The following is an 11,925-nucleotide window of genomic DNA, read 5'->3' on the forward strand; positions in this document are numbered from 1 at the left end:
GCGGGGCGCTGGGCTGGACGTTCCGTGGGGCCCCTGGGCGTCAGCGGGGCTGCCCTGGGCAAACCCCGAGGATCGGGTCGCCCCGTTTACGTGCCGAAGTGTCCTCGGTGACTGTCCGTCCCCGAGAGTCTGCCGTGCGAAGGTGATGTTTCCAGCGCGGGTTTCTGGGCGATTGGAGCCCCGTGTTCTGGATTCGAGCTCCATGTTCTGGACTCGAACAGGTTCCCTGGTTACCAGGCAAACTCGCTCCTTTCAGGGTTCGAGTCCGGCCTCATTCCGCTACCCCGTTTCGATTGCTTTAACCGGCATCTCATCTTCTTCCAGCAGAATCTTTTCTGAGGGTCTGAGGAGTTGAATTCAGATTCTGCTCATCATTTTTGTTCAACGGCTCTGTTTTTGGTGTAAGAGGCACACAATAAAATGCACTTTTTAAAAGTGTTGACGGACGTATATGCGTCCTTGTGAAACCATCACGCATGCCGCAAAAGGTCTCTCCATGCGCCTTTGAAAGCTTTACTTATGGCCTTCGGGCCGCGGGCAACCTCTCTGATTTGCTTTCTGTTACCATCCATTTCTAGAATTCTGTGTAAATGGAATCATTTTTGTAGTAGTCACTTTTGTCTGGCGCCTTCCACTCATCGTGTGTCAATAGTTCGTTCCTTTTGATTGCCGAATAGTGTTCCGTCGTGTGAATAAATACATCACAGTTCGTGTGTATGTTCATCTGTTGGCGGACATTCGGGTTGTTTCCACGTTGGAGTCATTATAAAAATACTTCTATGAATGCTCGTCTCCAAATGTTCTGTGAACATGTGTTTCATTTCTCTTGAGTAGGCAGGTGCCCCATAGTGGAATTTGCTGGATCATAAAATAAATGTTTAGCATGTTAAGAAACTTTTTCAAAGTTCTGCACAACTTTAATTCCCATCAGATGTGAGGGAGGGTTCTAGTTATGCCTCATCCTCACCAGCACTTGTTATCCTGTGTCTTTTGCTTTGCAAATACTTTCTCGCAGTCTGTGACCTGTCTTTTCATTCTATTCACATTGCCTTTTGAAGAACAAACATTTTAAACTTTGATGGAATCCAACTTAATTAATTTGTTCACAGATTTTGTTTGGATGTTGTACCTAAGAAATTTTTGTCTAATTGAAGGTGACAAAGATTTTCTTCTATGTTTTCTTCTGCGAGTTTTATAGTTTTAGGTTTTACATTTAGGTCTATGATCCACATTGAGTTAATTTTTTAATATAATGATAGGTGTAGATCCAAGTGCACTTTTTTTTTTTTTTTTTTTGCATTTGGATAGCCAAGGATTCCAACCTCATTTTCTAGCCTATTTTTTTAATTGAATTTATTGGGGTGACATTAATAAAATGATATGGATTTCAGGTGTACAATTCTATAATACATCATCTGTATATTGTATAATGTGTTCACCACCCCAAGTCAAGTCTCCTTCCATCACCATTTATCCCCCTTTTACCTCTTCTACCAGCCCCATCCCCCCTTTCCCTCTGGTAATCACCATAGTTCTTGCTAACCCATTTTTAATGCTTGCTCATCTTACTATTATGTGATGTGGATATCATCCTGGTTTTATGGGTGAGGATTCTGTGATTCAGAGAGGTAAGGTAACTTGCCCAAAGTTGGTCAATGACAAGGTAAATTTGAAATCAGGTCGTCAGACTCTTAAAATTCTTATTCCTACAGGTGCACTAAAGAGTGGCTTATTGCCTTTTTTTAAGTTCTTGAGATTTTTTTTCTCCTCATTTTAAAAGTAATAGAGTTGTTTAGAAATCTTTGAAGACCATGTCAATAAGCCAGGGTGAAACAATACAAAGGCAATCTAAGATAAGATAAGAAATCTTTGGCAATTACTTAAAATTAATATATTAATATCTAAAATGATTTAAGTATGTATTAAATGATCTCTCAGAATTTAGCAAATACAGTTGACCCTTGAATAATGCGGAGTTAACGGGTGCCAACTACCCGTGCAATCGAAAATCTCCATATAACTTTAAAAAATATATACAGCACTTTATTTTTGATGGTCACATTTTATACCATGTTGTTATATACATAGAAAAGTGCATAACAGACCAAATTCTGGACTAAATATTCTTCAGATAAAATCCATTTTATATCAGTGTACACCCCATATAACATTTAAGTCAGCCCTCCATATTCGTGGATTCCCAACCATGAATCGAAAATGCACTTATTTTTAGCATGCTGTATGCAAAGCACTGAATTAGGACTGGAAAACTAATAGCTAATATTTATCAAGTACTTTGTCAGGTACACTGTTGTAAGAGCAATTCTAAGGAGTATTTTTATCTCTATTTCACAGTTAAGGAAACAGAGGCTTAAAGAGAGAAGAATTTACCCAACATCACACATGACTAGTAGCTTTTCCTGTTAACCTCTTTATAGTTCTAACTTGCTATCAAACAATTATTAGCATTAAAAGAGATATGATACACATCTGTGACCAACACAGAAAAAAACTAAACACTTTCAAAAAATTATGACTAACTACATTACATGTGGTTTTTGACAACCCTCAAAAACCAATTTGTAAGAGCCTGATAGTTAACTACTCTGTGGCCCTGTAAGTGTGAGTTCTGTGGTTTAACTCATCTAAGCCCCTTTGAGCATATTACAATTCGCTGTAAAAGAAACAGGGTGCCCCTTCATTTCCAGGAAGCTAGAAGTAGTAGTGGTACAGACAGGACTACATATAACGTATTTATTGATACACTTTTTAGAGTATTCACATTTTAAAAATGATCTTCTACATTGCTAATCAAGAAGGACACAGTGGCATAAATACACACTGCTGAGATTATTTCTAAGTGTTCTAGAGAAGTGGTTCTTTATTACGTGTCCTTCAGCTTTTTGAGAATGGGATGAAAACTATGGACTCTCTTCTAAGAAAAATACACATATATACATTTTGAATAAAATTTCAGGCGGGTTAAGAGATGTTTCCCCAAGGATCCCTCGATCCCAGTTGAGAATCCCTCTGTAAGGAAGTATTGCTTTGGTTCTGTTTATTATCCTTTACCTCTTTAAAACAACTTCTTTGAATATATAATACATTCAAAATTCAGAAATAAAAAAGGACATTACAGTGAACATTCTGCCTTCCTCCCCTCTCTGCTAGCTATCTACCCCTTTCTCTGCAGGCAATGATGGTTAATGATTTTTATTACTGTTCTTGTGTATCCTTCCCGATATTCTGTGCTTGTTTAACCAAATGTATATTCTTTTATTTTCATCCCTTTTGCACAGATAACAGTATATTACACACATTTTGCACCTTACTTTTTTTTGATTTGGTATATTTTGGGGTTTATTCATATTCATACAGGAAATAACTCCTTTTCTTTTTAAAGAGTACAGAAATTCACTGCATGGGAATACTGTAATTTATTTAACCAGTTCTCCAGTGAAGGGCATTTCAGTAGCTTTTCATCTCTGACTGTTAGGCTGCAGTGAATAACCTTCTGCATAAATGCACAAGTGTACCTGTAGGATAAATTCTTAGAAATGGCTATGTGCTTCTATAATTAGATATATTTTGAACAATTGCCCTCCATGGGGTTGTACCAGTTTATGCTGCCATATCCAAGATCAATAACTGGGCTCTAAAAGAGTGAGTTATATTTTTGGATCTTTGATCACTGGATGGGTAAAAATCTATGTTTTTCCCTCTTTGGAATGAATTTGATCATCTCTCTTCATATAACATTTGTTTCAATTTTTATATTTAAAACTTTGACCCAGATGGACTTTAGCCTAGAATAAAGTGTGAGGCATGGCCCTGGCCTTACTTTTTCCAAAAGGTTGGTTGAATAATTTATTTCCTACCTCATTGATTTCAGATGCTACTTTATACAAATAAGTCTATTTCTGGATGTTCTATTCTGTTCTATTCACTTAGCTGCCTGTCTCTTTTGCAATGCCAAACTTCTATTTATTGAGGCTCTATAATGTGTTTATACTTATTTTTCAGAATTGCCCTGGCTATTCTTGCTTATTTTTCCACATGTTCTTTACAATCTGCTTGTTTAGTTCTGAGAACCTGTTCACGTTTTTAATAGGCTCATTTAACCTGGAGACATCACTATTATGTTGAGTCTTAATAACCAAGAACATGGAATATCCTTTGTGTCCCTATGAAGTATTCTAAGTATTCATTTTTATCTTGGAATTTATTTCCTAGATGTTTTGTCTTTATTGTTGCTATTGTAAATAGGGTCTTTTTCCTTTCTCATTTTCTTTTGATTTTATATATGAAAAGCAAACTATTGTTTTCTATACTTTAACTTTGTACCCACTTCCTTCTTGAATTCTTTTATTGATAGTAGCACTTTCTCATATCATTTGTAGTGATTATACCACATTCTTTTTAATGTTTTAACATTTTTTTCTTTTTTCTCTCTCTAATTGCATTGGCCAGTTCCTCCAGAATAGTGTTCACTAGTAATATTAGTGGTCTTAGTAGACATCCTGTTCGGTTTCTGACTTCATTGAGAATGCTTTTAATGTTTCCATATTAATCAGGGTGCTGTGCTCACTTTTTAACTGGGATAAATGTATTTTATCACACTGGGGAATGTTTAGTACGAGTTTTATATTTATTTTAAGAATGGATATTGAATTTAATTGAATGCCTTTTTGGTATCTGGGGTATGATCATATATTTATGGGCCTTCATTAGCATTCATGAGGGAGATGATTATTGATGAGCTTTCCAGCTAAATATGTACACCACAGTGTATAACAAGGGCTCTTAGGCACTATAATAACTTATACTCTGCAGTATCAGAACATCTCTAACCCAGTTTCTAGGACAGTGCCTGACACATGTAGAATGTGCAGTAATTTTTTTGACTGAATTAATTATTCCTTTCTTTGAGAAGCTGAAGTTGTATATGAAAACTAATACCCACACTTACTAAGTAGGCGAATTTAAGGAGGGTGATTATTTGCATTTCAAAATGATTTTGTTTTCCTTTGTGAAAAAATCTATTCGGAGTTCTTTTTACATGACACACACTTCTAAGTGAATTTTAAGTATATATTTATTGGGAAAATAACTCATTAAAGTAAAATAAGTTAGACTGTACTTTAAAACCTTCTGTTTGTCAGTACTGTACTAAATACAGTGATACAAAAGTGAATAAGTTCCAGTCTTCACTAAGTAGAAAATATGGGCAAAGTAGTAAGCCTCGCCAATGCTACAGGAAAGGTACTTCGTGCTTCTGCATGTAAGATACAATCATCATACTCCTTACTAGCACCCAAACTGGAAAGCGGGGATCCTTTGAAACATTTCTTTGATTGTTAGTGTTTGTGAAAGTTCATAAATTGGAAAGCTTAAGAGGAAAAGTCCTCCATTGTACTGGGTGGTGAACTTTTAATGCCTTTCTCCTTTAAACTATTTTTACTAATTCATCCTTTGGTATTTTTTATCGCATTTCTTTGAGACACTGTCCTCAGAAAGTTTCAATGCTTAAGAATTTCTGAAAATCCTAACAATATCTCATTCAAATAATTTCAGAAGATCCATCTCTTTATCTTATAAACCATAACATTATAGAAAATTTGAAAGTGAAAAAAGAATAAAATAAATTATACAAGACTATCTCCTTAATATATCTTTCATCCGCTATGTAAGCCTTTCCAGTCTTTTTTTCATGTTTATGGTTTTACCTTATTTGTAACAATAGTGTGTCCTATTTTCTTTTTTCTCCAAACATTGTATCAGGTACTTTTTTGTTTTTCATTTTTATTTCATCTATTTAAAGAAAAAGAAAAGTGAACTGAGGTTTAGAATAACTGGACTGATCTAGCTATTAGACAGTAAGTAGTTAGTTTTATCACTTTAACCCCCAAGATAAGTATAAGGGCAAGTGCTTATAATGAAAGCACCTTGTATATTAGAAAACAGGATGTAAATGTTTTTAATGCTTATGTTAGGATGACCTCACAGATAAGATTGTGGGAATAAAATGTAAAGTTGTACAGAGAAAGGAGGATTTTGTTCATGAGTTTCAGGAAGGCACAAAAGGCACGTATTTAGTTACAAGTTCTAAATAAATAATGATTGATTTCCATTTTTCTGTGATTTTATCATTTCATTACATACATACATTTGGCTGCTTTTGATAAAATTATTGAATTAAAAACGCATAAGCATCAGGACAGTTGATGATCAGAGCAGTTACTTATAATAATTTATTAATGATGTTCAAGTTCAGATCAATTTGCATCTATATCTCCTGCTATATGTTATTTTTAAAGAAAACTTTTGGTGACAACTTTATATTTCATTGTGTGCCTTGAGTATCTTAATTATCAGAGTTAAGGTACCTTGAGATTATTTTGCAACAGGAGCAGCATATTACTACTTTTATTCTGTTAAAAAGTCCTGTCTTCATTTATTTCTTTTCTTCTTTTTTTAAAATTTTATTTTACTTTTCACTTCCTAGTTGAGTCCAGCTACTTGCTGCCTTTATGTAATAGTAAATAATATTAAAATTGTACGTTTTTAAAGTAATACTTTAAAAATTAGAGGGGGAAAGTATTTCACCTGGTCAGAGGGGCTTATCACAAAGTTTTTTTCTGGGTGTGTTTTACAGCACAAACAGTATGCCAAGGAGCTGAGAAATGAGCACGGATTACTCTTAAAGTCTTAAACTTGCACTTGATTAACTGAGAAACTGTTTGCTTTTATGCAGTACTTAAAATTGTTTGTTTGCTAGCTTTACTTATAAAAGTCTTGATTTTCATTACTTTTTATTTTTGTTGTTCTGTTTTGCCTGATAAGCTCCCAAATGGTGTCACGTACCATACTGGAACATACCAAGATCGGCTAGCAAAGCTCCAGGACCACCTTCGCCAGCTTTCTATTCTCTTCCGGAAGCTGAGACTGGTCTATGACAAATGCAATGAAAACTGCGGAGGGATGGATCCCATTCCAGTAGAGGCAAGTTCCAGTGGTAAAGGGAGGGTGAATGTAAGACAGGATGGTCTCAGGTGCTGTCATTGTCGCCCTTCTCGCTTTCTCCTATTTCTGCAATATCTCCAGATTTTGAATTATTTCAGTTTTACTTTTGACTAGAGAAGATGAAAATATGATATAAATATATGTATAGAATTAATACCATATTTTCATGTTAATAATTTTTTGTACACTAATATATAGTCTTATTAGTGAATTTTGGTTGTTAGAATGCGAGGGTTGTCTGGCAATTTTTATCGTAGTCAGTGTCTCCTATTAATTAAATCACTGCAGGGTGGTTTTGGGGTTTTTTTTTAGTAGGAGTTTAAATAGTATTGTCAAATACTTTAAAAATAGTTTTCATGTGAGTTCTTTATGGGTAAAAGTTATGTTTTCATCATTAATAATTTAAATTAGCTTAGTGAATCACTTATTTTAAAATGTATTCTGTAAATTTAACTTTGGATCCTAAATATAGTTTAGTTAATTAGGTATATACATAGCCCTTTCCTGCTGACAAGTTATATCTCTGCCACCAAAGGTAGCTGGGAAGAGTTGGATGTTCTCTCATTACATATAAAGAGCAGTTTCATGTGATCAGTGCTTCTTTTTTGAGTGATCAGCAGGAAGGGATGGACAGAGAAAGAGTAAACGCAAAACAGCCTGAAAAGAAGTGATCAAAGGTGTTGGCGAAAGATCAGAAATATGGTTGACAAATTGTCAGAGGCTGCAGAGAAGTCAAGGAAAATAAGGACTGAAAACTGTCCAGTAGATTTTGCTAGAGAATTGTATATCTGAGCAGCACTTCAGTGAAATGGTAGCAACAAGAAGTCAGATCACAGTGGGTTGAAGATAGAGCAGGAAATAAGGAACTGGAGCCAACAAGTGGCTAAGCATCTTTCAAGAAGCTGAGATAGAAATCAAGAGAGGAATGCAGTAGATGGAAAGAAGGATAGAGTCAAAGGTTTTTGGCATTTTTCCTCCACATGGGAGAGATCAGAACATGTTTAGATGATAAAGGAAGAAACCGTAGGGAAAGGTTGGGAAGCGGATAAGTAATAAAGGCAGAAGGAAAAGCACAGGAATGGAGACTAACCGTATTCAGGAGAAAGGACAGTGTGCATTAGGAGAGAGGAAAGGAGGGAAGTGGTGTGGGTATGGGTAAGTCTTTATTGTCTCTGTGAAGGAATTTGAAGAAGTTTAGCCAGATGACTCCTGGTCGTACCACCTATTTACCTGGATTGGTAATAATATAAGACAGTTGAGACTATATGATTCCTGAAGCCTATCACGTCTATGAGGAGTTTCATCAAATAAACTTCATCACAAACCATACATATTCAATTATAATTCTGCTAGAAGTTTCATTGCTATATACATTTTTTTCTCCTACAAAATTAAAAACAAACAAACAACTTTCTCCTAATCAAAGAAGTTACAACATCTAGGATTTTTCATAGGTACTTAGGTTCTAAATAGCAAGTAAATGAGATTTATATCATGCACATCCCTAAAGTTCTTTCTAGTATGAATGAAAGAAAGCCTATTCTATCTCAATGGTCCATGAATTTCTTAGGTTTGGAAATCACAACTTATGTGTCACAATTTTTGCAGTGTGTCACCCAGTGGCTGGCAACTAAATATTTGCTGGTTGAATGAGTAGGGTATTACTTAACTATATATAACAACTAGTGTTATAACAGCTATTTCTCAAAAGAAACCCAAAAAGCTAATGTACAGAGTGCACTGAAATGATAAACTCACCACACTGTTATTTTAGACCATCATCTAAGTTAAAATTTCTTTTTATATTATTAAAAGTATAAAAATTGACCTTAATCTGACTCATTTCTATACCAGTGTAATTGGAAATTTTATGTCATATTTTTTACTTTTAACTTGTTTATAACTTCCAGCAACTAATTCCATATGTGGAAGAAGATGGCTCAAAGAATGATGATCGGGCTGGCCCACCTCGTTTTGCTAGTGAAGAGAGGCGAGAAATTGCTGAAGTAAATAAAGTGAGTGATTAGTCTGTACATTTGATATTTCTCTTTTCAAATATGAATTGAATTAATATTAAACATTAAAGTCTCTGTAAATTGCTTTTCTGTTTCCAATAAAAATTTCTTGGTCCCCCTTTTTAGTTACTTTCTCCCTGTTACTTTAACTCTAGATAGAATTAACATGAGCAGTTTATGTAATCTTGGTTTGCTCTTTAATGATATAAAAATTAATGATTTTAGGCCTCTTTATACTGAACATGTACTACTTTATGTGGAGGTATTTTAATATAGTTTCTTTAAAATTATTTAAGTAAATATATTATTTCCAAATGTAATGTTCCCAAAAGGTTATTGAACTGTAATGCTTCTTATTATAATAGCTAGTAAACACTCACCAGAAGTTCTCTATTTTTATCTTGTTTTACCCAAGCATACATTTGCCTTATAGGATTTGAGGAAAGGATCCTAAACAGTATGCTTTTCAGTGAATATTTGTGGACAGAAGAGGGCTGAGGTCTTCTGCTTGAAGGAAATACTTAGCTTAATTGTCTGGAGTCCAAACTTACGACATTTAGTCTTTTAACTTCATGGTCTGTATTTCATTTTTGATAAATTCTTTTGTTTCTCCAGAAACTCAAACAGAAGAATCAACAGCTGAAGCAAATTATGGATCAATTACGAAATCTCATCTGGGATATAAATGCCATGTTGGCAATGAGGAACTAAACTGATATTTACATTTCCTGCTTTACACATTATACCATTTTTTTCCCCTCAAGTATTTCTTCCCTTTAAAGAAGATTATTTATCTGTTTGTATTCCAGTCACTAGAACTAAAGTTCTATTTTTACATTGTGGTTTTACATTAAAGTAGTCATTGGCAGTCTTTTGTTTAAGCTATTGATTTTGTGAAAGAGTATAATAATAAACTTTGACAGGGTTTGTGTTTTGGTTAATCTTTGTGAAGTGAATAATTGTGTTTTAAAAGCAAAGTAATTAAGTTTTGTAGAAAGATTTTTAAATTTGATCAGTGCTTGTTTTGGTCATTTCATTATGCTTTTAGGTGAAAAAAGTTTAAACATTTTTGCAGATGAAAATATCAATCTGGTACAAATTAATTAAAGTTAAATATGTAATTTACCATTTCAAATCAATTTTTAAAAATTCCCTTTGAGTCCTAAACAAGTTAAAATGAAAAAAAACAGTTAATTCGTATATTGCTGTAAATAGATGAAAATTCCCTTTACCATGTTTTTCCAGTGTTTGGTCTTAATTGGAATGATCTGTCTCCAAAAGGAAACAAACATTTGGGGATGGCGCAAACTGAAACCACGACTGTGTGCTTGTCACCTGCTTTAGGCCAAGGAGCAGTTCCCTCTCTGAGTTTTCAGGTGCACCCTAATATCGATTGCATTTTGGAAACAGTACATTTTTAAGAGTTTCAAATGAGATCAATAGCTCTATATGACAAGTGCCTTTGTAGACTAGTAATTGGTCAACAGTAAGTTATTTATAGGTCTGCCTACAGGCTGGTTGCTCAGATTATAAATATCCTCAAGTAAGAGAATCAGATCTTCCCAGGAAGGACTTTTCCAGCCTGATCCAGAAGCCTCTATCCCCAGCCCTGGGTTCCGACTCCAGGAAATACTGCTATTTGACTTCCCTTGTGTATGGATCAAGTTTCTCTGGAAGGTTACACAGGAAATGGCTTTTACACAGGAAATGGCTCCCTCCGGGGAAGGGACCCAGGTGGTTATATACCCTTTGGTACCTTAGGAATAATTATGTGAAAATATTGCGTATTCAAAAAATAGGCAAAATTTCATTTTAACCTGTGCAGATTCCCACCTGTAACGGTAGCAGAATCACAAGAAGAGAAGCCAAACCATGTGGGCATCGTTTTACCCTCTAACTGTACATTCGTCAAAACAAGCTCTCCGAGTAAGCCATGTTAGTCGGCTGGGAGCTGATTGCCCAGGGTGGGAAGCACTGTAGTCACAGGGCAGAAGGTAAAAGTATATGAAGCTATGACAGCACGAATTAAGACCAATAACCCAGTATACCCCTGTAGTCTGTAGTATCTAAGGATATTACAGTTTATTTAGCTATCACCAGTTGGACAACTGGGGTTTTATAGGTGTTAACTAGTATGTTCTTTGTACAGTGGATTACTGGTTACTATTACAAATTGAGTGGGTATTGACAACTTCTAAAGCAGTTATAAAAAATGTCTTAACCTATTTTTTAGTTGTTTCAATTATCGCACTCAACTCCTGAGATCATTCAGTGTGGAAATTTCATCATTTGGGCCTTGGTTCAATAAAGAATATCTCTACTGTGGAGCACTCATCAATGCAGCTGCACTCAGCTAACAGAGCTGTAGCCCCAAATTCTGGGAGGTGTGTTTTCAGCCATCAGAACTGACAATGGTTTACCCAGTCACTCACAAGTCTGCTTGGGACCAGCTATGAATGCGTTGGGGGTTATTAAAAACACAAACCCCACTAACTCAAAGTTTCATTTTTTCCTTGAAGCAGAGCATGCCAATAGATTGAAGAGAAAAGAAATAATTCAGTCGTGATGTGTGGCCTTGGGCAAGTTAATCTCTGTTTTCTTGTCTAAAATGATAGGTGGAATTTATGGATTTGATGTATGTTGGAATTCTAGTTATAAATGTTAGAAACCCATTCAAGATGGCTTAAGCCAAAAAGGGGGTTTATTAGTTCCTGGAGCAAGAAAGGAGGCTTGAGAAGAGCTCACAGAATCAAAAGCTGCAGGCACCACGGCTTCAGGAATTGGAACCCAGATGTAACGCCCCAGGTTTTCTATGCCCGCCCCAAATTTCTGCTTCTTTCCCTTTGCTCCACTCTCTCTTAGTGCAAACAGGCTTTCTCCTTCCCCT

At 35.3% G+C, this 11,925-nt stretch overlaps 1 protein-coding gene across 1 annotated transcript; it reads left to right on the plus strand.

Annotated features, from left to right (window-relative positions):
• The first annotated feature begins 5,223 nt into the window (after positions 1 to 5,223).
• MED30 (mediator complex subunit 30) lies at positions 5,224 to 9,979 on the plus strand. The gene is made up of 4 exons (XM_014533032.1): positions 5,224 to 5,281; positions 6,779 to 7,002; positions 8,934 to 9,038; positions 9,654 to 9,979. The coding sequence occupies exons 1-4, from the start codon at positions 5,224 to 5,226 to the stop codon at positions 9,747 to 9,749; spliced, it is 483 nt and encodes a 160-aa protein (XP_014388518.1). The 3' UTR covers positions 9,750 to 9,979.
• Positions 9,980 to 11,925: the final 1,946 nt, after the last annotated feature.

This window comes from Myotis brandtii, unplaced genomic scaffold (genome assembly GCF_000412655.1).
Source record: "Myotis brandtii unplaced genomic scaffold, ASM41265v1 scaffold931, whole genome shotgun sequence".
In the NCBI taxonomy this organism is placed as follows: Eukaryota; Metazoa; Chordata; class Mammalia; order Chiroptera; family Vespertilionidae; genus Myotis; species Myotis brandtii.